Genomic DNA, 25,955 nt, shown 5'->3' with positions numbered 1-25,955 from the left:
AAGAGGTTATTGTGCACGCTTGTATTGTGCTGCACAGTCGGGTATTAATTTGTGCTGCACTCCGTCAATTGGCTGCAAAACAATTCCATAGAACAAAAGCTGCATTTGTTTGTATTCTGTTTATTTGGCATTTATTTTGTTTGATTTTGATTTCGTTATCGATTGAATTAAAAAGTTTACATTAAATATTAATTTTTTGCCATTTGTTTTGCCATTTGTAGACGCTATTCATATTATTAATCTAAATAAATTTGTCGTATTACATATATATTCGTATTCGTATTCAGTATTATTTATATGCATTTATTTAATTTAATATTGAATTTGGAAGAAAAGAATTGCTTAAATACATTATTGTTAGTCTTAGCCCAAAAAGGAAAAAACGTTAAATTTTTGTTGCTATTTTGAATATCTGTAAAAGCGCCGCAAAACTGGGCAACAATTTTGTTATTTTTTTTATTATTCGTTTTTTTTTTTTCAACTTTTCGATGTGGTTACATTTTAGTTTTTTGTTTTTGGTGGGTGATTGAATGATTGATTGGTGGTGATTGACTGAATGGTTGTTGATGTTCTTTCTGTAGCTACAGCGAAAATACCTAATCAGAGGCGATTTTGATATGTTTATGTATGCTTTCCGCTTTGAAAAATCCGATTTCGTATGATCCAAACAACATTTTCAATATGATATTTTAAGATTTTAGTAAAAGAGTCAAGTTTAGATATCATATTAGTTAAGTTTTTAAGTTGGATTCGTGCTCGGCTTGTCTCGATTTATAAATACTTTTGATTCAATGTTCAATTTTAAAAGAGTGAGAAAGAGAGAGTAGACTATTAATTAATTTATTTATCGCTTTGTAATTACTATAATTAAATTTATGTGAGCTTGCTTGGCATCTGTATAATATTTATATTTTTAATGCTGTGGCCCAATGCACATAAAGTAAAGTATTTTTTTTTTTTTTTTTTTTGATTTTTTTCTATTAATTATTATTGGAATTACTTGTGTATTATTCATTGGAATTCGTTTAGCTGTGCGTAAGGAGCAAATGGCATTTGATATCTGAAAAGTTGTTCTCGCCAATATGAATATGGATGTGAAGCTCAATCGTAGCTCAGCGAGACCGTCGACTTTGGCGTGGGCAGCGGTGATGTAGTGTTCTCCTCCTCGTCATCGTTCTCCTGCGAGTCCTCCGGCTCACCGAGTGCGTGTACAAACTCATAAAAATCAATGCGTCCATCCCCATCCACATCCACCTCCTTGATCATGTCCTCAACTAGAGAAAGTAACGAAAATAAATTAAGCTACAGACATGGCCTACATTCAGATGGATGCTTTAAGTTCTTCAAGTTGGTGGCTACGGTCGAGTATGCCCGAATCGGAGATACCCTGCTGCTAAATTAATAAATAAATAAATAAATTTTTCCAAATTCCAAGCGGTTGCACAGACGGACCGACCGACATGAAATTTGATGACTTCGTTAGTCTATCGGAACCAGAGATGCTTCCCACTCACATTCGTACAAAAACTTGGTGCCTTTTTGGCTCAAAATAAATACGTACTGTCTTCCTCGTCGAGATCCTCGCCCAGACACTGCAGCACGGCACGTAGGTCGGAGGCGGTTATGTAGCCACGATTGTGCTTGTCGAAGACACGAAAGGCGTCGCGCAGTTCGCGCTCCTCCTGGTCAGCCGAGGATAGGCCCGACTTGTCCTCGTAAGTCATGTTGGAGAGTATGTCGACGAACTCCTCGAAGCTGACATTGCCGTCACCTGCAAGGGTGCAAGGATAGAGATAGGGATAGAGAGAAAGAGAAGAAGCGCCGCAGTTAAGCGCTAGTTAGTTGGGTCTACCCACCGTCCACATCAATCTCCTGCAGCATCTCCTGCAGCTCCTCGACACGCGCAAATTGTCCCAGCGAGCGCATAACTGTGCCCAGCTCCTCTTTGGTTATGCAGCCGTCGCCATCCTTGTCGAACAGACGAAATGCCTCACGGAACTCTGTATGGCATATGTGGACAACATATTGACAGTCGGTCGGTCGCTCAAACCCCAATATAAACTTAAACTTACCACGCATTTGTCCTTTCGAGATGCACCGACGCTTGTCCAGCGCATCCGCATCCGCCTCGCCATGGCCGGCATCTACCGCATAGGAGCTGGCCCGCTGCGAGAATTGGCGTGTTTTCGCTTTGCGCTTGCTCCGCAATGTTCCAGTCTCAGTGCCCATATCTACTGCAGCTTTGCCAGCTGGTGCAGTTGCTCGCACGCTTAGCGCTGCTTTCAAGGGTGCACGCTGCGTGGCTAGCTGCTCGTAGTCATCGTAGTCCTCCCCATCCTCCTCCTCCTCTTCCTCCTCCTCGTCGTAGTCATCTGCATCTTCGTCGTTATACTGCTCGTAGACCACTTGCTCGCCGAGATTCCGCTGCGCATAGCTGACTCGAGAGCTGTGCCGGGTTGCGCCCGAAGTCGTGCCGCCGCTGGCCGCCTCGCACGAGCTGGAGTCCGTATCCGCATCGGAGGCGGCATTGCTAGCTCCACGTGGTTGTTGTTGCTGCTGCTGTTGTTGTTTCTGTTGGGTTATCACTTTCTTGCGTTGTCTTTGACGACGTTGCGGTGGCTTTGCCGCTGGCTGCTGTCCCTGCAGTTCGTTTTTGTGCCGTTCTGGGCCAACAGCCGGCTGCTGCTCCTGCTGCTCCTGCTCGTCGTCTGTGCCCTCCGCCAACTGCTCCTCGTCGGGTTCATCGCCACTAAGCGGCGCGTTCCTCGTCTATCGGAAGAGTGAGCAACTTTTTTATGAACAGCAGCCGAAGATCACATACCCTGGCAGACATTTCACAGCTGTCTGATATACCTATTTCCCTCATAGCTCTATCTGTGCTGTCCTGTGCCGATATTCGTATACCCGAAAGTTATTCAATATGTCAATTAATTTTTGCCAAAAAGCCAATTGACACGAACTAAGCAAGAACTGCTTCAACTAGTCAGCAATTTAATTGCCAAGCTCTTGTGTCTAAAAGAGAACTAACCAAATATGATTAACAATTTCTAAGATCATCAAACTTTTGTCCGTTAATGGGAGCTGTTTCAGCTTGTTCGGCTATGGAAGCTGTCCATAATGGGGGATTTCCCTGTATATGACATAGTCTGATATCAAGCTTTACCGAAATCTCGTCAGATATGTGAAAGACGGATTCCGTGCTTCAATTTTATGCGATTGTTTAAACGCGAGCTATGTATATGTGTATCATACATAAACGAATTGCTCAGTTTCGAAAAGGAAGATTGAAGCTTAGACAGGCGAAGCCATACGGTCATACTTCGTTCGTCTTTAAGAGACCGGGGTAAATAATATCTCTTAGAGGGTCATCGGGATGGGGCCTTACCATTAGCTGCCTCAGCTCACGAGCAATGGTTGAACCAGTTAAAAACTTGTTAACTGCCGTGAAAAGGCGTTTTCCTTCCAATTTGACGGCCTTGGTTGCGACTGCTTTGGACTTTAAGTACTGCTCCTGCTATTGAATGTCCAGCAGCTGGGGCCAATTATGGGTCTCTGTCCGCACTCTAGTTAGCCCGTATCACGCTCAGCGGTTGCGGCAAACATTCGATTTTGTTGATTAGACGCATTTGTGTCAGACCTCCGTTTGTCCTACTGCCCGGCGTTGCGCGTCCTGCTGCAGCCCGTTCGGAAAACGCTGCAAATACAATTGAAAAGAGCAAAATGATAATTAAACAATTTACTCGTTGAATGCAGTTCAATTGGATGCGTCCAATTGGTGCCAGCCATGTGCCCCGATCGATGCCGTCAACATTCGCATTCCCATTCGCATTCACATTCAAATTGGCACGTTTCTAATTTCTAATTTCTCTGTTTCTGGCTAACGGCCCCGACGTGCCCGGCTCTGAATGGACCTGGGACTGGGCCTGAAGGGAGGCAATGAGTTCACGAAACAATAGGTGGACACACACACGCTCGCACACAAACTAGCTGCTGCCTGTCAGCTAATCAAGCAGAAGTTGGGAATCATCATGCAAATTGTATGACAGGCAGTTTAGCAGCTACCTGGGGACACGGACGGAATTAGCTATTCGGTTGGAATTGTGGCTTGGGGTTTGCGCAACTGGCAGCCACAAGCTCAATGCAACATTGTGTTGCAGTTAATTCAACAGCCGATGGTTTCGCTTTAACCATTATATATTCTTTTGCTGCGCATTTACTATGTAATCCATGCATCCATGTTCAGTTTATTGCCTCATACAGTAGATCATTTAGTCTTGTTAATTATTCTATTTTTGGTTTTCTTGTTTTTATTTTTAGCTACGCGCGACTTTTGAGACTACAACAAATAAACCCAAATATCCTCCATGATCACTTTATAACAACAATCAAAGGTATGTCGCAGAGCTTTAAGTAGAAAAATTTGCAATATGATTTACTCTTGTACCCTTAACCCTTTGTCTATACTCTTTTCTTCCATGTTCAGTTTATTGCATAACTTTTTTGTTTTTGTTTACTTTCAGGTAAGTACGACTTTCAAATTATAATACACTCGTCAAATAAACCCATACGTCCTCCATGGTCACGTTATTACAATAGTCAACGCACACAATGGTACGTCAATGAATTATTAATAGCAACTACTATACTTCTATTTGTACTCTATACGTCTATACTATATATTTACTTGCTATATTTATAATTTTGCTAAATGCGTCTATATATATTTTAAATGCATACAACACTCGAGGCTAAAGCACTATTTAAACGACCTACACGACCTCCATGGTCACTTTACTAAAACAATCAACTCAGCTTTATGCTTAAATATGTTGCAAAACTCTTAGTCTATTCTCATAATCTTGCTTCTATTACATTTGAATACATTACTACATTACTACTTAAGTTATTTAATGGCAGTTAAAGAAACCCACGCGTCCTCCATGTTCACTTTGTTACAACAAATAACTGGGTCAACGGCATGCCAACAAACTTTATGCAAGGAACTTCCACAATATGCTTGAATATATTGTCTAATTCTTTGTCTCTACTTGTGCTTTTGTCCTCCATGTTCAGTTTATTGCAACAATCGTGTGTTGATGTTTAAGTGTCAACTGCTTTTAACTGCATCACATGTATGTACATGGAAACTTTATCCATGTTCACATGGTAACAATAGAAAGCCAGTAAATATATGATTGGCTGGCTATATTCGAACTATTCGCATGATTCACATTGAATCGCCGACCTCCATGGTCACTTTATTGCAATAGTTGATGCTTTTGCAGAGTAATTGAAGTACGACTAGCCGGCAGAAGTCCACTTAGCTAACGCTGCGAAATGTGCATTTCATTGTCTAAATGATGATCAACATTCAAATGAAGAAATTGTGGATACTCGAGTCATCCAACAAGTTGGACGGCGATTATCTCTGGCTGTTTGATAAGCCGCGTCCGCTTAGGAGCCTTAGGCGATGACTTGGCACGTCTTGTTAATGTGTTTAATCTACGTGACACGAGAGACTCTTGTCTTGCACGCAAACGTTCCTGCACTCTGGCCTCTGGCTGTCATCGAGGCGCACAGGGCGTATGTGTAATATGCCAAGACTGACAGCCAACAAGCAGCCATAAATGTTGGCGCAGTGATTGTGATTGATGTGCTGGCAGGACAAGTCAAGACAGACAATACACAAAGAAAGGGAGAGAGAGAGGGAGAGGGGAGGGAGGGAGAGGGAGAGAGCGAGAGAGAGAGGCCAACTCAGTATGCTGTCAGTGATTCGAGCAGGCTGTGACTGACTTTCTGTTTATGGCATTTGTTGTTTAGTAGCCAAACATTTCACATATCCAATATTTAGTTTTCACATTTCGACATTTTTTGTTTGTTTTATTTTCGGTTTTTTTTTTTTTTTTTGTGTGTGAGTTTTTCTTTTTTACTTGCGATGGATAAGAAGCATGCCTCATGCATGAACATGCATACTAATCGGAACGTGAAGCTGCTCATCGAGAAATTCGAAGGTATGGGCGAGCGCAAGGTGGAGCTGGTAACGGGCAAGAAATCGGACTTGAATATACAATCGCTGACTGGACGTGTGGCCGAGACGGTGGCCAAATTTGAGCATTGCAGTTTCTTGGGGCATTCGCGGATCCAGCTAACATGTGGAGATCAAGCCACCGAGCGCTGGCTGGCCGAACTGAAACAAAAGATGCTCGGCACAGTAGCTCAGTCGTCTCAGATTGCGGTGGTGATTGAGGAGCAGCAACAGGAAACTGGGCAAAAGATCCACAATGAATGCCTAGACTTGGATGTGGATAGATCCAAGCACAAGCTATCGTTGGATTGCTCAAGCACAAGCATTTTCAATCCCAACTTTGACCTAACGGCAATACCCAGCTTCAATGGCTTTGAGTTCTGTAAATATCATGCGTTCCGCAAATCTGGACTCTACTTTATGTACACTTCTCCTATATTAAGCTAGCCCATTGATGCTCTGTTCCCTATCTCGTCAGGTGATGCGGAGTGTCTATTCGTGCGGCCGAGCCTTAGTTGCACTTGGTAAATGGCTCGCACACGTCTGGTGCCGCTTTCTACCATCGATTGGACGCAGCGACAGTTCCATAAAAATGCTCTATCAAAATTAGACCCTTACCACCAGTAGTTCGCAATTTAGTTAGTTTTTACGATTGGATCCCAAACCAAGGTCACGGCTGGGACGATAACCCAATTTTCATGTACGTCTCGTGAGACCATTACAAATTATAGTGTATGTTGAAAAATTTTCGATTACGTTAAATGTTGCCGTGTTTTTAAATGGGAACCGGGAGCTTGTCTACACCTGGGGGTGGGAAACAGGCGGTGGGCGGGGGGGGGGGGGGGGGGGGGGGGGTGGTTGTAGTAAATGAGGCGATAGCAAAAGCAAATGTTGAGGCATCTCTCTATCTGGGCTTGGCTTAATAGAAGCAAAGATGAGATAAATGAATGGAAATTAAGAGCCAATAGGCCACCTAGTCTCCGCCCACATTGGTCAGGAAAAGAAATCGAGATGCTCAAAGTGAAATATCAAAAGCAAAGTTGAGATAAATGAAAGGAAATTAAAGGCCAATTGGATGTAATTAGCAGAAATATACCAAGGGAGCCAACCAAGTATATATTGAAAGCAGAAATGAGCCGGGCATCAAACAAATCCAAGAATCAATAAAGTCATCTGCTCGCAACAATTTAAAGATACATCATAAAAAAAAAACCCAAGGAAAATTGCTCGGAAATCCCACAAAATTAAAGAGGGAATAAGTCGGAACAAGCGCAAGGCACCATAATAAGCCCAGGAGGCAGAGGGCAAGAGAGAAAAGGTAAAGGTGGGCTTGAGAGACACGGGTAAGAACCATCGAGAGGTTTTAAAAGCGGGCCAAAGCGCAATTGAGTTCATTCCAAGCGAAAGATTTATTTGCCTCTTCTTCTTTTCTTCATTTGGTCAAAATTTAAATTGGATTTCAATTGCTTGTGCGCACAATGTTGCAACATATTTCATTTCGCGCACATTTAACCACCTCGCAAGGATGCCCCAGGACGACATCACCATCACCATCATCATCATCAACATCATCACGAACAACATCAGCGGCTGCTGGGCTGCCCGCACAATAAAATGCCTGCGTGCTTCCAGTGCGGAAGGATGTGACGGACATGGCCCACATGCAGCTGCAGGCTGTCTCCGTCTCTCTCTCTTCGTGGCTAGCTGGCTGGCTGGTTGGCTGGCAGACCGCAAAATAAATGGCCAAAAGGAAGTGCCAAGGCGACAACAAGGACGAGGTCATTGGACAGCCAGCATGCCCAAGCATCGAATCCTTCTCTTTGCCAAGCAATTTACATCGCCCACTCTCTCCCTAACTTTCCCTCTTTGCCACAACATGCAAAATGGCCACGAATACTGATGGATTTACATGCCAGCAAAACCACTCACACACACACACATGCACACATGCACGCCCTTATATAATTACCGTTAACCTGGTCGTTAAGCGGTTAAAATATGCCATCAACTGAATTTCTGGGGCTTGGTATTTGCATTTAAGTAGTTCGAGTAGCTGCCTTCAAATCATCATCATCATCATCATCATCATCATCTTCATCTTCATGTGCAAAAACTTTTTACTCATTCTGCAATTCCAATTTGCATTCCACACACACACACACACACACACACACTCGTGCACATACACGCACAGGGACACCTTTGGCAAGTTTTATGACATCGCCACAAAAAACAACAAAAATGTAAACTGTCTGTTTGTCGGGAGCCAGGCACACAGCCCACCCATCAAAATTGTCAGCAACTGACATGAAATAAATGAAGACGCCGCTGACACGCCCACGCCGCCCACCTTGCCCCACTATGCGGCGCGTCACTAATGCGCTTTGCATAACTTTGTCAGCCGGCAGTTGATTTGTTTATTAGCAGCAGCAGCAGCAGCTCAGAAACTGAGGCGCCACCGCATCAAGTTGCAAGTTAAAAGTTGAAGCCAGCTGCTCCAGCAGTGAGTGGCAGGAGGACAAACAGAAGCTGAAAACGGGAATGGCTACTTTAAGTGATGAGCATTTGATAAATGAAATGAAGTTAATGTGCAAAGTTTATAATAGAACCTGAACGAACAGCAGAAACAGCTGGCAGCAGCTCAACCTGATTTGCGCTTAACGATCCTCAAAAATCGGTGGATACTGGAGTATTTACTTGAAGACTGCTATAACTCGAAAAATACAGCATTGATTTGCAGACGAACAAAATCTTATCATCTTACATGGAGCTAAAATACGTGAATATCACATTTTCACAGAGCATTAAGTGTGATAAAATTAATACCTCTTCATATTTAACATCATCATATTTAAATCGCGTCAAAGAGCTTCGCAACATGTTCAAAGTTATCGAGCACATTTAAAACAAACATCACCTTATATATACCAAAGTATTTTTGTGACTTTCTTAGCTAACAAATGGCAACTCTTTTGACTGAGTTTTATCAGGAGAATCCAGCTTAGCTAGACTTGCTTAATACGCTGAAACTGGTTGCGCTTCCTTGAAGAATTCTCAGTTAAATGCACTGGTACTCGACTAAAAATTGTGCAAGCTGGTAACTCTCAACAGCATTGCCAACTAAATTTGTTGTCCAACTATTATTATTTACTCAACACTATTTCGCTTCATTTGAACTTTGCTAATGATTATGTGAGCTGGCAACTCTAAGCAGCATTGCCAACTATGTCTTGTCTTGGTTGAGCTCCTTTGAAGAATTATCAGTTAAACGCATTTAGGATGGACTTATAATTATGCGAGCTGGCAACTCTCAACAGCGCTAACTATTACAATTTATCCAAAACTGTCTCCTCTCATAAACTTAAGTTGCATTTTTCTTGATTTGCTCGCAGTTGTGGCAAAGCATTTTGAATAGGGCTGGCAACAAAGGCTGGCTTGAGTTATTGTTAACTTCAATATGCATGAGCCGAATGCAGTTTGATTATATTTTAAGCTTAATGTCAATTTCAGGATGCTAAAGTTGATTTTCTTTTAGTTTTGATAGCTAAGTTTTGCCCAAAAACTTTTAACAAGACTATAAATTGCTTCGTAGTATATTATTAGCTGTTCGCAAACTTTATGCAAGTATTAAAGCTGTTGAGTATAATAATGTTGAGCCCGCCGTCTAGCAAGGGCCTCAAATTAGTTTTAACAAGAGCTGCCCCACAAGAGGTGCTCTGTTAGCGGCGCACCACCAAAACTCGTTGACACGCCCAAAATGTGGACCCACAATCGGCATGCGGTTGACCGCACAAAGTACGTATGAACCACATGGATATTGTTAAAGCCGTAAAAGCACCAAACGAGCGGCGAAAACAACAAAAGCCGCAACTGTTTTTGGCGCCCATTTTATTGTTTAATTTGAATTGTTGCTGCCGAGCGTGGGCCAGGGGCAAGCTTAGTGTTGTGGGCGTGACCGCAAAGTAGTAAATCAGTTGTGTTTTATTTTATTTGATTACTTTTTTTCTGTTATTTAACTGAGAGTCAACCTCGGACGCTGCTCTGGCTGTCAAACATGCCGTATGCGTAATATGCCAGCAAGTAGAGAACCGAGCTGAACAGAAAGAAGACTGACGCAAAAACAACAATGGCAATATGAACGCTGCAAAAGTTTACACATTGCCAACGCATAAATCACATGGCGCCAACCAACAAAACAAACAAATAAATGAATAAACAACAAACAAACAGAAAAAAAAACAAACAAGTACACGCATACGCATACGCATACAAAATATGGGTGGCAAGTCCATGCGAGCGGCACGCCCAGCCCGCCCAAAATGTGTGTGCAACACGTACAACTTGGGACATAAAATTGTAGCAACTCAAGCGTAACGCAAAATAAAGCATTGTTCACATGTCCACATGTGTTTATGTGTGCGTGTGTACGAGTGTGTGTGTGCGCTTGCAATATTTGACTAGATTTTTATGAGTATTGAGAGTACTTCTCTGAAAGGGTTGCAGCCAGCAGAGAAAGCCTGGAAAAAAAAGTAAATAAAGACAACGTACAAACACATCTTAGACACTGCGAAGAGTGCTGATTAAGCAAGCAAGAGTGCTCGACTGCGAGTTACCCTGTACGAAAGATTGCAAGTAATATAAAACATTAAAAATCAAGAAAGAGTACTTCAGTCGGAAATGCCCGGCTAAGGGATAACCTGAACCTACGAAAACCAAATGTAGCTCGTGTTAGGGGGATATTGTTATGAAATAAAAGATATTTTATCTGTCTATACCATTCAAGAAGTTCAGGGTATATACATATGAAAACTATAAATTTTGGCATATTCAGAGCAGCTGCAATTGACTGCAAAAGTAGCTAAGCAAAAGAGCAGACAAATGAAAATGATTAACTGGAAAATACCCTGTACATGTTTAGAAGGAATTCAATCAATGACAATTGAAATTCCATTATGCACTTAAATCAATTATATTTCTCGAGGGAGTTCAGACTGGTAACTGCTTTGTTGATTATGTATTTTGATTAGTTGAAATATGGACTCAAATCTGTATGTTCGAAAAGCGATAGATATTTCTGTACGATGTTTAGTATTTAGCTTTGGTCTAAAATCAATAGGTGATTCGCTATAAATTTAAATCCATCAAAAAAATATGAAAATCTTAAATCAATAACCAAAGACCTACAAAACACAAATTTGCATTAAATGTGCTATGACACTTTATATATATACATACAGAAATAAGAAATGAATATATTTTGCATGGATTCTAAAGAACTGTATAATATATTTTTCAGATTAGGCTCTATATAACCCTACATAAAGCCTTTGCACAGGGCATACAAAATCATAGCCTACTTAAATGGGCTTCCAATGACAAAACAGCTAATGATAATGGTAATCGAAAGCAAAGTCGTGTGTGTGTGTGTGTATGTGTGTAGGTCTGTGTGCGTGCGTGTGTGTCAAATGGTGTTGCCATTATTGCTGGTGTCGTCTTTTATTGAGCTAATTTGCTGTAAATGAAACCAGAAACGCAGCAATGCGTTTTGCATTTATCTGTTTCTGACAGCGGCCCGCGTGACGACAGCTTTATGGATAATTGAGTTTGAATGAAATTTAAATTGATAATAAATAAAATAATAAAATATGCAAATGTTTAAGGCATAGCATTTATAGGAAAATATCTCTCGCTGTCTCTGTGTGCGTGTGTGTTTGAGGACTGGGCGTAGCCAAAAATTCACTCAGGGCCATCAAAAGGCAGTTGACAGTCAGGGCACGCATGTGAAAACCTATTGGGCAAAGGATTTTACTCGAGCGGAATACATAAACAATTAGCCAATGTAAAAGTTTGGCCAACTTGTGACCATAACCAAGAACATGAGCTCTACACGTCCCGAATGCAACTTGAATGTGCAATCAGCATTGGCCTTGTGCGGCACTTGCAACAGAATTCAGTCAGAAAGGAGTCGGAGTGGGCCACTTGAGTGGACACTAGTTACACAACGTGTATTGACACTCAAGAACATGGCAAAATTTTGAGCGCATTCTCGCAAGCGAGCAAGGGCTATTTACGTTTATCGATAACACATAGAGATTGTATACAATTAAATCGTTTATATTTATCGCTTATCGATACATTTGGAAGCATAGAATCATGAGTCCAATAACAGATCAAATACTCGAGTATATTGCAGATGTTAAGTTAATGCCAATCGATAGCTAATGAAGCAACACTTGGACTGTTCTCAACCCCATATAAATCATACATCAGCCGTTTATATAACATATATATTATAGCCCAAATAGATCTGATACCCGATCGATATTCGAATTATCGATTTCTCTACACAATAAGTCTTAAGTAATTCACTGGTAATTTTTATGTGGCAACACTTCATGAGCTTGTATCCAATCCCTTCGGCCGCTCGCCGCCTTCTCGCTTATGCGGAATGGTCTGGGCAACACGACGTCCGTTCACCAGCAAAGTGATTGCCTTCGCCGTTGTGGATGTTTGGTCCGGCAGTTCGGTGACACTGGCCGCCACACTCTCCGCCCGGACAACTGGTGGCGGGGCACTCTGAACGCCATATATGGTTAGCTGCTCAAACATCTGAATTAGCTGCCGCACATTGCTGGTGCGCGGTGTAGGGCTGGACTCGGCACATGTTTCGACATTAACATTTGCATTGGACATGGTTTCACTATAAAATTTTGGGCAATAATTGTTTTTGGGAACTATGTGTAAAAAATACTTGAAAATTTCGTGTTGCACTCTTGACAGAAGTATAAAAATTTATGAAAATTTTGTTACCGAATACAATTCAGTACAATGTGAACTAAATGAATAAAACGAAAACTAACCCGAAGCCCGGCCACGCGACAACAAAGGGTTCGCCTGCCCAGTTCTGTGTCCAAATCAAGAAAAGGGTCATGTGCAAGTTCTCTTGTGTAAATACAATTTAAATGGACCATTGTTAATGGGTGTGTGGGTGTAGTTGTGGGCGTAGGTGTGTGAGTGTGAGTGTGAGTGTGACTGGGTTTGAGTGTGTAAGTGGGTGTGTAGTTGTGCTGTAAGAAGAAAGCCAAACTTTTAGCAAGTGGGAATGCTGGGATGTTACGACTGTGCATGTTACTTCAGATGCTTTAAGAGTAAAGTATCCAAATTGTTGCCTACTTCTTTGCAGGAATACCTTAAATGCCGCCTTATCTTCCCTTTGCGTGGATGCCTCTGGCACTTCTTGAATGTTAATTCAATTATTTGTAATAAGTATTCAATTAATTATTATAATTGCAATTATTGCAAATTAAATTCTTCGATAGATACTTTGTAAGAACTTCATTAAAAACAGCTTACTATTGCTTCAATATTTAAAATCAGTTTGAAGTTAATTATTATGGATAAGCAATGTTAGGTTAACTTTTTGATCTCGCGATAAACGATAGTAACTATTTATTTCTTTATCTCGCACATCTTAAATTACATAAGCCCCACAAAGTATGCCAAAATACTCTCAATAGTGCGGCAATAAACTTTAACCAGACCTGACATATACATACATATATATAGAAAGTTCACATTGTTTAACATTTTTTACTCAACATTCGATTTCTTATACACAGCATATGTATATATATATATATATATATATATATATATGTTAAGTAAAAAATGTTTGCAAACAATACGCATTTTATGCGCTTAATTTCGTTTCAGCATGCCACAGAATATAATTGATAGGGAATAAAAATAAAAAAATACAATAAAAATAAAATATATTTGGGCTGCCGAAGCTAAAAAACAAAACCCTTGCAGATAAAAGCACACAATTATTATATTTAAACATGGAAAGCTCGCCAAAACCAGCAATAAATATTTATAATTAACTTTATAATCTGGTGCGACGTCTGACTTCTTGTTAGCATTCTATCCTATTTTTAGTCTGTTAACCTAACCCTCATTATAAACAAATTTAAAAGCATTTAATGGAGGATGTGCTGGCAAAGCCAACAGACATATATTCGTAAGTTTATATTTTAGATACGTTTTTGACAAAATATTACGTGCTGACATTAATGAAGATAAGTTAACCTCAATAAGTTGTTGAGATTCTATTTTGTTTAAAAGAAAAGACAACGACAAATGTAAGCTAAGACTTCTACAAGTTAGTTAAAAAGCTAAGCTGGGCTTTGGCTGATCATCAATAAATATGATACATATATAATGGCTATGTAGATGATATTAGACACCTGCTAACAAAATCACCACGCCCTCTGCAAGGGCATAAATATAAATATTAAACAGGAAACAGAAACACGCAGAATTTGACTGGTGACTGCTTATAACCAAGTTTATTATTGAATTAAGCGACGGCTCTTGACAGTTTTATTGTGCAGCCAGTGACTGGGCATAATTCAATCGAATGCAATTGAGATTAAATGAAATTTACAATTTTATCATTTCATTTAAAACTACATAAAACAGTTAAATGCAATAAAATCTACGGCAGTTTTTAGTTTTTGTTGTTGTTGGTTTTCGTTTGCCGATTTCGTTAGAAATCTACAGCCTCGTGTGGCGTTAGGAACTTGGGAGTGTGTGCGTGTGTGTGTGTGTGTGTTTTTAAATGGTATGATATGAAGATTTTTGCGCTATTTCAGGCCTCTTTCAAAGCTTGTTCACAATGTTAGCCAAGCCTTTACAGCACAAAAAAGCGTTAGTGCCAAAGAAAAAATTATAAAAAAAAATAAAATAAAACCAATAATAAAAACAATTGACATAATTTCATGGTGAACACTTGCTACCGCCTGCGATGTGCTATTGCGATAAATAAACATGTTTGCAACCTCAATGGCCGCACTCAGTACTATCGAAGCAAGCGGACTCCCAAGCCAAGGGCGGATTGAGGGGCTGAATGGCGATATTGTCGAGTGGACGCCACGTTGATGCGCTTGATGATGGTTTTAGCCTTTTGGCATTGCCACTGACTTGATTATCGGACAGTCGTTTAATTGGCTGCAGCTGCGGCAGGCCGAACATTTGGTATTGTGGCGTCACCAAATTTAGCAGCCTGCCCTGGCTGCCGCCGATTTGCATTTGGGGCAGCTGTTATTGACCACAGCGGATGATATTTCAGTGTCTTCCGTTGGGCATTGGCTTGCTATCGCTATTGCGATTGTTGTTGTTGCATCCACACTGGCTGCCCCCACAGTTTTTTGCACGCTTGGGCATATAGACATCTGTGTGGTTCAATTCTTGCCACGGGCCAGAACTGATATATAACCGAATCAGCAGTATTCAGGCATGATACCACCAACAACATATAAAAGGATGTGGGTGAGCACAGATCATATGATGATAATAAACTCTCGGACTCCACTCCCACGTCGTAATTTGAGTCTGTGTCCGAGTGGCCCCATCCGTCGTTTGGCATTTTCTTTCAAAAGCTGACCGGAGAAAATTGTTGGATAAATTAAATGAAAACCAAACAGAAAACCATCGAAAACAGGGGCAAATATTTGCAAAAGAGAATACTAAATACTAAAATAATAATGAGCTAAACGAGAGTATTCGAATAGGATATCCCCTACACACAATCAAAACTGCGTTTAAGAATAAAACTCCTAAAAAAAAAACAACAAAAATATATATGAAAATATACATAAATATAATTGGAAACAGACAGATTTGTTAGCTTACACTTTATATACCTTATTTTGGATACATTCTTTTATCCGCATAGGGTATGTATCTTTTTTCTACTTCAATTTACCTTTGTGCCAAAAAGCAACTCGGAGAACTTATGTAAATTGAAATCAAGTCTCAACAAGTCCCAACAAAATTATAATTCCACACACTTGGCGCTTCAATAACTCTTCTGCCTGGCATTCAAAAACACTTTTGTAGCGAGGCCTTAGTTTAAAATAAATTATAATTAAACGTTAACTTTAAACTGCCAACAAATGCCAGGGCTGAGGTGGGGCAGTCAAAAAACCAGTTAGTACACGAATAAACACGGTTGCAGGCACACACGAAAGCTGCTTAAAGGGCTTACAAAAAAAAAAAGGCAACAGAAATTGCGAAAACTAAACAAAAACTTTGTACCGCACGCTCTCTCAGCCCAATATGCTCGACTACCAGATACCCTACAAAAAACATCATATTTTTAAAGTTTAGTAGAATACAGATTGTTTAGCTGTTTCTTAGTTTTACGTTAGCTAATAAGCTTTTGGATACAACGTCAGCGATTTGATCGCCCCTTCGCTGCTTAAAATTCTCAAGTGGTTATGACTTCGCACTGAGCAAAAGGCCTTGCATAGCAAAGTCTGCTGATGAAATAGCTATACAGACACTCTTGATGTTCATATCTTGATCTTGTTCGTCGTCATGACCAACATTGCGCTCGAGCCAGCCTAAGGCTTAGTTTTCAGGTTACAACTTATTTTAACAGTTTTTACTCATTTCCTATATTTTATCTAAAATATTACAGTTAGAAGTTGTAGAATCATACTGAAAATAACCCAAAACTTGATCTGAAACACAAAACGAAAAAGTCCTGCATTGCACGGTATACAAGAAAGTCAATCTATTAAAACTGTTCGTTGCTGTGAAGGTGTTTTTACATATGTTAGGACATACGTATGCATATGCCAAATTTGCCTCTGAGTGTGTGTGTATGTGTTTGTGTGTGTGTGTGTGTGTTTTTGGAATTTAAATGTGTGTCTGTGTGTTTGTTGTGCTTGTTGTCCCTTTTATGGTTGCCTCGCGCTGCCTTTAAGCCTTTTATTTGTTGACGTCATCTTGTGCCCAAGGGCTGCGTGCTCCTTACAATCTACGTTCACTACCTCCACACAAACTTACACTCACACACACACACACACACACACACACACATACACTCACACTTACACAGATAAGCAGCAGTCGTCTGTAGATTTGCATTTTCCGTGCCTCATCTATTTTACGTATTCATCGCCTTTTTTGCATGCGTTTTATTTTCTGCTCGTTATTTGTTGTGCACACACATATATTTTGGCTCTCAGCTCATTTTATTACAAGTGGATTTGTCGCATCGCAACACCGAAAAAATATGGATGTGCGTAAATGCTCCTGAGCTTATTTTGATGTGTACTTGTTGAGGTCCTTGCTAAAAGGACAAGAAAAGAATACAAGGAAACCCCAGAGATCAAAAGGGGCGGCTGCTGCTTGTTGGCTTTGCATGTCAACAAATTGAACATGTTAAATCTCACCGCCAGTTGATGATCTTCCATTTGCGTAGAATATTTTTTAATATACGCATTTTACACTTTAATCCGCTTTAAGACTAGTTAACAAGTTAAGAACCTCTCTAAAGCTAAAAATATATCATACACATTTTATACCAAATTTCAATTTTAAGCCAAGGCTGCAAGCCCAACAAATATTAGTCTATTGTTCGGTTCAATGTTGGAGCCACATGTCTGCCCTTAGATTCGATTTGAGAAGCTGGTTTGTCACAACCTTAAACCAAGGCTTTTGATATGCGATATAATTATATTCAAACATAAATGAAATACTTGATCTTTTTATTGAAAATATTGACAATCGACCCCATAAAATCCATCGAACCACCTTTTAACCACTTTCGAACTAGCTCCATGAGCTTTAGACGGAATTATATCTTGCAATATATAAACAATAATCACGCTTTGACCCAGACTGGAATTATCTGCTCTCCCAATCATTCAGAGCACTCTCGAAATATGCCTTACGGTCAGAGCGAGGGAACTCCTTTCGAACTAGTTCGAAATCCAATCACTTTAAGCCGACGCTTATCCCAACAATAAAAGAAAACAAAATTGTAGTCATTTAGCACTTGAACTTTTAATATGTTATTGCGCTAATAAAGGATATATTGGTTGACCCCGTTCTGGGTTTTATTTACGCTCCCGCACCAGTCGCCTGCTGTAGGTCAGGGACACCACCTTTAGGGAGTCCATAAAACGATCCATGCACTGCAGCAGGCAGCGCTCCTCGGCCCTGGCCAGCGATTTGCCTGGATTGTCGATGCATTTTCTGAAGCAGTTCACAGTTATCTTGCCCAGCATCTGCTGTGCATTGGCCAGAGCGATCTGTTGGCGCATATTCCGCAGTGTTTCGGTGCAGTTATGTGACGTTGTTTGTTCCATACCTCACATCTCTTTACGCTCCCGTCGTCTCTCCTTCTCAAGGTCTGTATGTCTTTCTCTCTCTCTCTAGTGGGAGTTCTTCAAAAAATTTGCTTGATTTGTGCTGCAGCCAAAAATTGTTGTATTGTTGTGTGTATTTGAAGTGAATTCTCTGGGGAGAAGGCTAAACATTCATATAAGGCATGCCTTGAGTTTAATACAAAAATTCCACTCTGCTGTGAAAACCGGGGAAGGGTGAATAAAGGAACTGGAGCAAGCACTGTGCCATTGCGTATGGCAAATGGATTCGACAGCAGTCAAGATGCAGTTAACTGTTGCCCCATCTCAATCCCGGCCAATGTCAATCATATCTTATGCATGCAAATCTGAAAAGCCCAAAGTGCAGACACTTGCACAAAACCTTCGCATGACTCCACTCACCCAATCGATTTGCTGCCAATACAGTGGAAAGGAGTTGCAGAAATGTATAGATGTATAATAAATAGTGCACATTTTGTACAGGGTATTGCATAGTCGACCATTTTAGATCCATTGGTGTCGTTTATGTTGCTGATAAATTATAGACAGAAATTTTCCATTTTCTAGACGTTAGCTGACGCCAACTGACAGCTGACTTGACATTGGACTCCCTGGCACCCAACGCAATGGCACGTAAAATAACGAGTCAGGAGCGGGGACAACGGCTTAGAAGTCACAAAGCGAGAGAGAGAGAGAGAGAGAGAGAGAGAGAGAGAGAGAGAGAGAGAGAGAGAGAGAAAGAGAGGGAGATAGAGTGGAAGAGAGTGTGCACACTGTCACATTGACATAGATGGCCTCATTGACTGAGTGCGCTGCTTTTGTTGCAATAATGGAATATGACTTCAACTAACCCAACGATAAAATGTCAATGCTATTTTCAACTGACACACAATTCACACCAACTAAAGGACATGAGCCCATAGGCATAGAAATGGTCATAATAATCATCTGCATACTAATATTTAATAAGAAGCTAATTAATTTGACACGTAATGAATGTTTGTGTGGCTGTTAAGCCGTAACACGTAACGATAATCGATAAATATCATAAAGTATCGAGAATTTAAGATTTGCTTATCCGTCTGAAACTTAAGTATATTAAATATAATTAAATGTACTGCATATACATATAAAGTTGAGTTACACATTTTCAACTGGAATCGATAATTTATAAATGCGTAATATCGATAAATACACACAATATGAAATATTTATCGATTTGTGTCGAAATCTTTGGTCGTTTGGAGCTAAACAAATTAGGCCACAATCTCGTAGTCGTCCACGTTCCAGTTCTACTTCCGCTTCCGTTAATCGAGTCATGTCCTCGCTGCATCGCAGCGCGTGCTGCTACCGCTAGATGGGCTGGTTACAGGGCCAGGCGTTCGTTAGCCACTTGGATTACACTTGGCCAAAATTTTTCGTATGTTTCTCTCTCACTTTCGCTGAATGCAGTTCGTTTTTGTTGCTCTTGCTGTTATTTTTATTTGTATTTTTTTTTTACTTTTATTTGTTGCTGCTGTTGCTGTTGCTGCTGTTCTTGTTCCCAAACGGCGCACAAACAATGGCAGGCGACATTGTGGCACACGGGGGGCGTTTGAGGATGGGTCTGGGGTGGCATGCCACACGGACATGCAAGGCCATCCCCATTTCCAGCACCCCCGCTTGACTCTTTGCCCGCAGGTCGCCATTGTGTTGCAGTTTTTGCTCTTTTGTATACGTAACTGCCTGCCGCACCAGCTGTTCACCTGGACAGACGACAGGCGAGAGCCAACAGCCGACGGGCGATGGGCGATAGGTTGTGTGGTATATGGGACTGGTGGGGCTACAGTTGACAGCCACTGTATTGCATAATCAGTAGCCATAAGCCGAGCTTGGCAGCAGGGCGCACGGGGTTAGCCCGAGCCCTGCTTGATCAGAAGTATATGAACATTGGCTGCAGCAGAAGCGTCTAAATATTTTTTCGGGAAACTTGCTATCTTTAGCATTAGCATATCCCAGCTATTCATATATTCCATAACAAACATCAATGCAAAGTTGTACACTTAATCAAGTTGATGATGCCAAAAGCAGCGAGAGAGGTGGTTGGGGATTTAGGGGCAGGTGGGGGCATGGCAAATGGGTATGTGAGTGGGGTGCGAAAGTTTCTCATGTGAAAAGTTTTGCAGTCATTTGTTGTTGCTGCTTTACAACATTTTTCATCTTTGCTGCCTTTGAGTCTTATTTGTTGCACGTCAGAGATGCCACCAGACGGCGGCTGCAAGTGTCCACATGTGTGTGTGTGCGTGTGTGTGTATGCGTGTGTCTTTTGCAGTGAAGAGCGCACACATGCAGACACATACACTCAAGGAACTTGCTGCATGATCCAATTCATTAAATGAAAATTATATTTATGATTTAAATTACATTTTAGCCAGCTTGACAGCCCAATGGCAAGCAAATTGTACCATGTGTGTTTGTGTGTCTATATGTGTGTGTTATGTCTGTGCGTGTATGTGTGCGTGCTTTTTATACCCTGAACCCATTGAAAATGGGTAAAAAGGGTATTATGTATTTGTATGTAACAGGCAGAAGGAAGCATCTCAGACCCCATAAAGTATACATATTCTTGATCAGCATCAGTAGCCGAGTCGATCTAGCCACGTCCGTCTGTCCGTATGTATGAACGCAAGGACATCAGAACCTATAAGAGCTAGAGACTTTAAATCTTAGCTGTACTCCGTTTCCAAACAATCGCTAAAAATCGATACCAACAGCCTTTTCTTTGAGTAAATTGGGTAAATATTAAGAGCTAGTCACCAAACTTGATATGTTGCTTCTAGAATAGTATATATACATAAAGTATCTTTCATTTTATACCTATCACCACCTCCCCGCTATGACCGCAGAGCTATAAATCAAGTTAATAACCCAACTTGTATTGCCCATCAATGCAATTGGTACAATAAGATATACTGTTATACGTGTTTTATACGTGTTTTATACGTGTTTGCGGCAGCAAGCGCAAATTCCAAGAATTTCTGTATACATGAACATACACACATTCATGCGCGTCTGCTTCGAATTCTATCAACAGCATTGCAATTGCGATTTTTTCTGTGATGCTATTTGAATTCGTTTTTTTCTCAATAAGAGTCAATTATTGGCGTGGCTGTTGAGTAGAGGCAGTGGCAAATAATGCGGTCAGTTGCGAGTCAAACCCTGCCAAGGGAACTTTTTTTAAAATTTTTTTATTACTATTAATATTAATGTTATTATTTCTAATACCGAAAAAAATATATCTTGATTTTTATTTTGATAAAAGACGACATATAGTCGCCGGATTCAATTTGTTAAATGGCTGATGATTACTGATTTTGTTAAAATGTTTACAGTTTTGCAAATACCAAAATGTGCTGTGGTTATGTTCTGTGGTTCAAGAGTTGGTTTCTGTGTGAAAACCAAGGCTACAAATCGGTTTTAAGCCGAACAGGCACGAAGTTTCTTTTTACACCCCGAAAATGGATGAACTGCGTAAAGTGGGTTTGTGCAAATGTATGTAACAGGCAGAAGGAAGCATTTCCGACCCCATAAAGTATATATATATATTCTTGGTCAGCATCAATAGCCGAGTCGATCTAGCAATGTCCGTCTGTCTGTCTGTCTGTCTGTCTGTCTGTCTGTCTGTCTGTCTGTCTGTCTGTCTGTCTGTCTGTCTGTCTGTCTGTCTATCTTTCTGTCTGTCCCTCCGTCCGTGTGCATGAACGCGTCGATCTTAGAACCTTTAAGTGCTAGAGACAAAGGTAACTTAAAAGTAGGTCCTCCTTGTGTCCGCGCAGTATGAGCATGTTTCCGAGAATCGATAAAACTGAAGTCGAAATCTTGCTTTTTAAGCAAATCTCTTTGGTTTTTGTGGCCAAGTCATTAAATTTGACATGTAACATCTAAAATAGTATACACAGATCAAGTATCTTTCATTTTATAGCCAACTTCCATATGAAAATATTACTCGAATTATATTCAAGCTGCAAGTTTTGTGGGGGTTCAAAGACCTGGTGCGGATAATTTAAATTTCTGAGTGAATTATTTGTTCTTATAAAATATATTCTAAGAGTTTTATAAGATATGCCATATTTTAAATTTTAAATTATTTTTTGAAAATGTTTAGAAAAAATACTAAAAATACGAATCGAGTTTTTAGTTTGTTTAAAATTTGTGTATTTTCGAAAAGTTGCACAAATCGAGCGACCCCTGTACTATGACATGTCATGTTTCAGTTACGAACTTCCCATAATCTTAAAGGGCTGAGCCCGTCATTCGATGCCCCCGTGTCTGACAATAACCTGATGTTAGGCAATTAACCGTAATCAAAGCTAAAAAGCTTAACTGTATGCACAAGAAATTAAATGAAAACAAACTCAAGAATCGAGCATGTGGCTGCCTGGCAAGCGCTGAGCGCCTGTTTTCAGGTTGAAAGCATTTGTATGAGACACAATTTCGCATCAAGATACTAACCAAAAGTTCTCGCTCGAAGTTGAAGTGGGAGTGGGAGATGGAGCTGCTGTGGGAGCTGCTGTCTTCAGCTTTACGACAAGCAGCTCCCCTCCAAAAAAAAAAAAAAGGCACAAACAAATTTAATAAGCGTAGCCAGCTACAAACGACAACAAACAGCAGCAGCAGCAGCAGCAACAAGAGCAAGAGTTGGTAAAGTTTCAAGTGCGACTACGCCCAGCGCTTTGAGTGCACAGTGCACACCCGCTACCCGCAACCCGAGCCGACCACCAAGTGCGTCATTTTATAAACAAAATACATTCGTAAATTTGGCGGAAATTGTTTTTGTTTTGTTTTCACACAAATACAAAACTGCCTGCCTGACAACTAAAAAGCGACCTAGAAGCTACAAAATCAACTCAACAACGAGAAGAAGAAAAAGAAAAAAAAATAAGATTGCCAGGCCAAAGGATGTGCCGTGCCCAAAATGGGCTGAGCGATACAATTTTCCATGTTCTTATGTCTGGCAAATTGCTAAATGAATCAAGCAAAGTGGCCCCAAAACCTCAAAACCCGTTTTGCTGCAGAGCAGTTTGACATGCCCCTTTTGGGGGCTAACCACGTTTCGTTTTGTGTTTCCGTTGTTTTGGGTTTATGTTTTCATTTAACTGATGAAACTGGCGAGAAGGACCCCAATTGTTGTAGTAGCTTTGAATGACCTGCAGCTACGCCTATTTGTCACTTGCGTTCCCCCCGCTCCACACAACCAGCCATTCTACCCTCTATATCCTTGGCATGCTCTTGATTAATGTGTCGTCCGTTTCGAGTCTCGTTTAATTGTTGTGGCCAAAAGAACTCTCATCCACGTACATACATACACCTGTTCAGCTCTACACACACACACACACACACACACCGACATACTTATATACATGCCCGGATTTTTAGGCTAATAACTCTTAACCCCCCTCCCCCTTTGGTCGACTGTAGCTAGTTTGCTGCTTACATTTCCGGTCGCTGTTTCTATTTTCTTAATTGTTTCCGTTTCCGTTTCCCTAGCAAAGTGCAGCCATCTATTTTAATGCATTTGCACCTAGCCACATCCCCTTCCACGCACTATATATATATTGTGCAATATTTTGGTCTATATATTTTTTCATTTCGGGTTTTTTTTGTTTGTTTTAGTTTTGCTATAAAACAACAAAAGTTCACGGCGACGACAGTCTCAACATTTCTTTTTTATTTATTTTTTTTTTCATGAAGGACATTTTTATATATATTATGTATGAGAATATATATCATATGTATGACATGAGTACACTCAGACAGCCAAAAAAAAAAAAAAAGATGTATACATATATAAAATAAATTGCTGGACAACCTTGGCAAATGTCTCTGGCCTCCTTTCAAGCATAGACAAAGTTCAAGCACAACTTGAATTGCACTGGAATAAATAAAAAATAAAAGGGAAAGAAAACCCAGAAGCAGACCCAAAATGCAGAGGCTAGAAATTTCAAGTTGAAATGTGTTTATTTAACTTAAAGGATCTGCCCGCAGCTTATGGCTGCTTTGGTCCAATCAGGTCCACTTTTAAAAGTTAACTTGTTGGCCAACAATTAACACGACTCCAGCTTGGATTTTGGCTCAATGTTTCTACTTGTAATCCCCAGGTCTGCGGCGCTTGTTATTATTGTATTTGTATTTAATTCTTAATTAAGGGCTTTGCTTTGTGGCCATTCTTGACTGTTCTTTGACCAAGCTGCTTAAATAACCTTTTAGAAAATGTTTTCTTTTGTACGCATTCGCCTTTTAGACAACGCAAGATATATGGTTTTGACAGCTCGGTTGGGTACCGCGAGAAAAAGTTTTCAATTAAATAAGCCTGTGTTAAACGCTGGAAATAATTAACTTTTGGCATCGAGTCAAAACCTTTTAAATTCCCAAAGAATTACAAACGTTTTTTATATCTAGACATTTCATGTTTTGCCCGAAGGCCAGTTTAAACATTTATACACATATTATATGTACATATATAGAGTATGTATATAAATGTTATAAATTATAACTATGTTTACTTAGGTCCCGCTCTTTCCGCCCGCCCCGTCCTGTTGGGGCTCGTTTTGATTAAATTTGAATTTCTAAATGCGACCGTTAAAGTAAGTGCAAACAAAACGAAATCCGCCAATCATAACCTCAAAAACCGTAAGCACAGCGAGTCGATCAACGCTGCAAACATAACCTCAATTCGCGTACAGACGATTGAACGGGAATTTAAAAATGCGCTTACCGTTTTAACTGATGCTCGTCGCAGCTTATTCGTGGTTGCTTTCAATTGAACTTAATGGTTCCAACAGCTGTACGAGAGGAACTCTAAAAGGAATTATAAACATTAAATATAAGTCAACAGTTCGTAGAATCAAAAAAAAAAAAAACAAAAAAAACAAAAAAAAAACAAAATGCCGCACAGTGCTGCAGATACTGCAATTTACTTATGTTTTTCACGGTTATTAAACCCATTCACATACCCAAGCACTTGAAAAAAAATATTTGGCAATGTTTTTGTACGTGTGCCTGCACTTCGAAAAATCGGAAATTCGTTGAACTTCTAAAAACACAAAAACAAGCTCCACACGAAAGCTTGCATGCGAACGCGACAAAGACGACGAACAAACTAACTGTAAATACGGCATATGTAGGCAGAGACAGCAGCAGTGTGACCAGTCGATTCAAAGCGAGCTAATGCCAAAAGTAACGGTATTTTACACAAATACAAGAGGCGTTCTGAAACGAAAGTTTCGTTTTTCGTCCATCACGTATACGAGGACATACATAATTTCAACGAATTTCTCGATCTGTTAAGTTGCAAGTAATTAATTCAAAAATATAAAAAGCTCGTAAGCTCGTAAACTTAACTAGCCAAGTTTTGATAAACTCATTGTCTTCATGCCAAACTCACTGCTCCATCGTTGGCTCCCGTCAGCTATATCTATAGCTCTAAATTGATGTTCTTTCTATTAGAAATGAAACGATTTTCATACAATATCTGATTTTTCGACCAATAGTTTTTATGGAAACTGTTATTCTGGTCAACTTCAGTCTGTGTACTGGCTCCAGCCGTCAAGTTTCATAAGAATATCGTAGTATATCTTTTGTATACTCAGCTCGTCATTCGGATCAATAAATAGACTGAGGTGCTTGGGTTAAATTTTTCTAAGAAAATGTTAGTACAATGTAATTCAAAATCCGATTTGAAAAGAGTATATTTGTTGATTTTTCTTAAAAGA

General features: G+C 40.2%; 3 protein-coding genes across 8 annotated transcripts; 1 reads left to right on the top strand and 2 right to left on the bottom strand.

The window, feature by feature from the left end:
- Window positions 1-862: 862 nt before the first annotated feature.
- On the bottom strand, window positions 863-25,926 carry LOC115767058 (uncharacterized protein DDB_G0290301). 4 transcript variants are annotated; one of them, XM_030711195.1, is made up of 8 exons: window positions 25,710-25,926; window positions 25,197-25,657; window positions 24,959-25,041; window positions 3,386-3,694; window positions 2,073-2,769; window positions 1,857-2,000; window positions 1,562-1,771; window positions 863-1,274 (listed from the first exon to the last, which is right to left on the bottom strand). In XM_030711195.1, exons 4-8 carry the CDS (start codon window positions 3,386-3,388, stop codon window positions 1,102-1,104), a joined length of 1,227 nt encoding a protein of 408 aa, XP_030567055.1. In that variant the 5' UTR covers window positions 3,389-3,694; window positions 24,959-25,041; window positions 25,197-25,657; window positions 25,710-25,926; the 3' UTR covers window positions 863-1,101. The 4 variants fall into 4 exon arrangements, 3 of the variants coding, with proteins under 3 accessions (XP_030567055.1, XP_030567056.1, XP_030567054.1); XM_030711196.1 differs by having other exon boundaries at window positions 25,197-25,651; XM_030711194.1 differs by lacking the exons at window positions 3,386-3,694; window positions 24,959-25,041; window positions 25,197-25,657; window positions 25,710-25,926 and adding an exon at window positions 2,822-2,847.
- Window positions 5,895-6,787, top strand: LOC115767059. 3 transcript variants are annotated; one of them, XM_030711199.1, is made up of 2 exons: window positions 5,895-6,407; window positions 6,473-6,556. In XM_030711199.1, the coding sequence occupies exons 1-2, from the start codon at window positions 5,936-5,938 to the stop codon at window positions 6,478-6,480; spliced, it is 480 nt and encodes a 159-aa protein (XP_030567059.1). In that variant the 5' UTR covers window positions 5,895-5,935; the 3' UTR covers window positions 6,481-6,556. The 3 variants fall into 3 exon arrangements, with proteins under 3 accessions (XP_030567059.1, XP_030567057.1, XP_030567058.1); XM_030711197.1 differs by having other exon boundaries at window positions 5,896-6,407; window positions 6,469-6,787; XM_030711198.1 differs by having other exon boundaries at window positions 5,896-6,407; window positions 6,504-6,641.
- On the bottom strand, window positions 17,885-18,328 carry LOC115767060 (mitochondrial import inner membrane translocase subunit Tim13-like). Its single transcript, XM_030711200.1, has one exon. The coding sequence runs from the start codon at window positions 18,184-18,186 to the stop codon at window positions 17,935-17,937; it is 252 nt and encodes an 83-aa protein (XP_030567060.1). The 5' UTR covers window positions 18,187-18,328; the 3' UTR covers window positions 17,885-17,934.
- Window positions 25,927-25,955: the final 29 nt, after the last annotated feature.

The sequence above is a fragment of the Drosophila novamexicana genome, unplaced genomic scaffold, assembly GCF_003285875.2.
Source record: "Drosophila novamexicana strain 15010-1031.04,08,12 unplaced genomic scaffold, DnovRS2.1 tig00001302-arrow-arrow-pilon, whole genome shotgun sequence".
NCBI classification, from domain to species: domain Eukaryota; kingdom Metazoa; phylum Arthropoda; class Insecta; order Diptera; family Drosophilidae; genus Drosophila; species Drosophila novamexicana.
Note: the sequence above shows the minus strand (reverse complement) of the source record. Positions and strands in the feature narration are given on the sequence as shown.

Excerpts from the sequence above, each read along its gene's own strand:
- LOC115767058 (XM_030711194.1), bottom strand. Across the intron at positions 2,001-2,072 it reads CTCGAAAGGACAAATGCGTG|AGTTCCGTGAGGCATTTCGT; the intron begins GTAAGTTTAAGT and ends TATGCCATACAG. Across the intron at positions 1,772-1,856 it reads GCAGGAGATTGATGTGGACG|GTGACGGCAATGTCAGCTTC; the intron begins GTGGGTAGACCC and ends GCACCCTTGCAG.
- LOC115767059 (XM_030711197.1), top strand. The coding sequence starts at position 5,936 with ATGGATAAGAAGCATGCCTCATGCATGAACATGCATACTAATCGGAAC. Across the intron at positions 6,408-6,468 it reads CTTCAATGGCTTTGAGTTCT|CTAGCCCATTGATGCTCTGT; the intron begins GTAAATATCATG and ends TCCTATATTAAG.
- LOC115767060 (XM_030711200.1), bottom strand. The coding sequence starts at position 18,186 with ATGGAACAAACAACGTCACATAACTGCACCGAAACACTGCGGAATATG.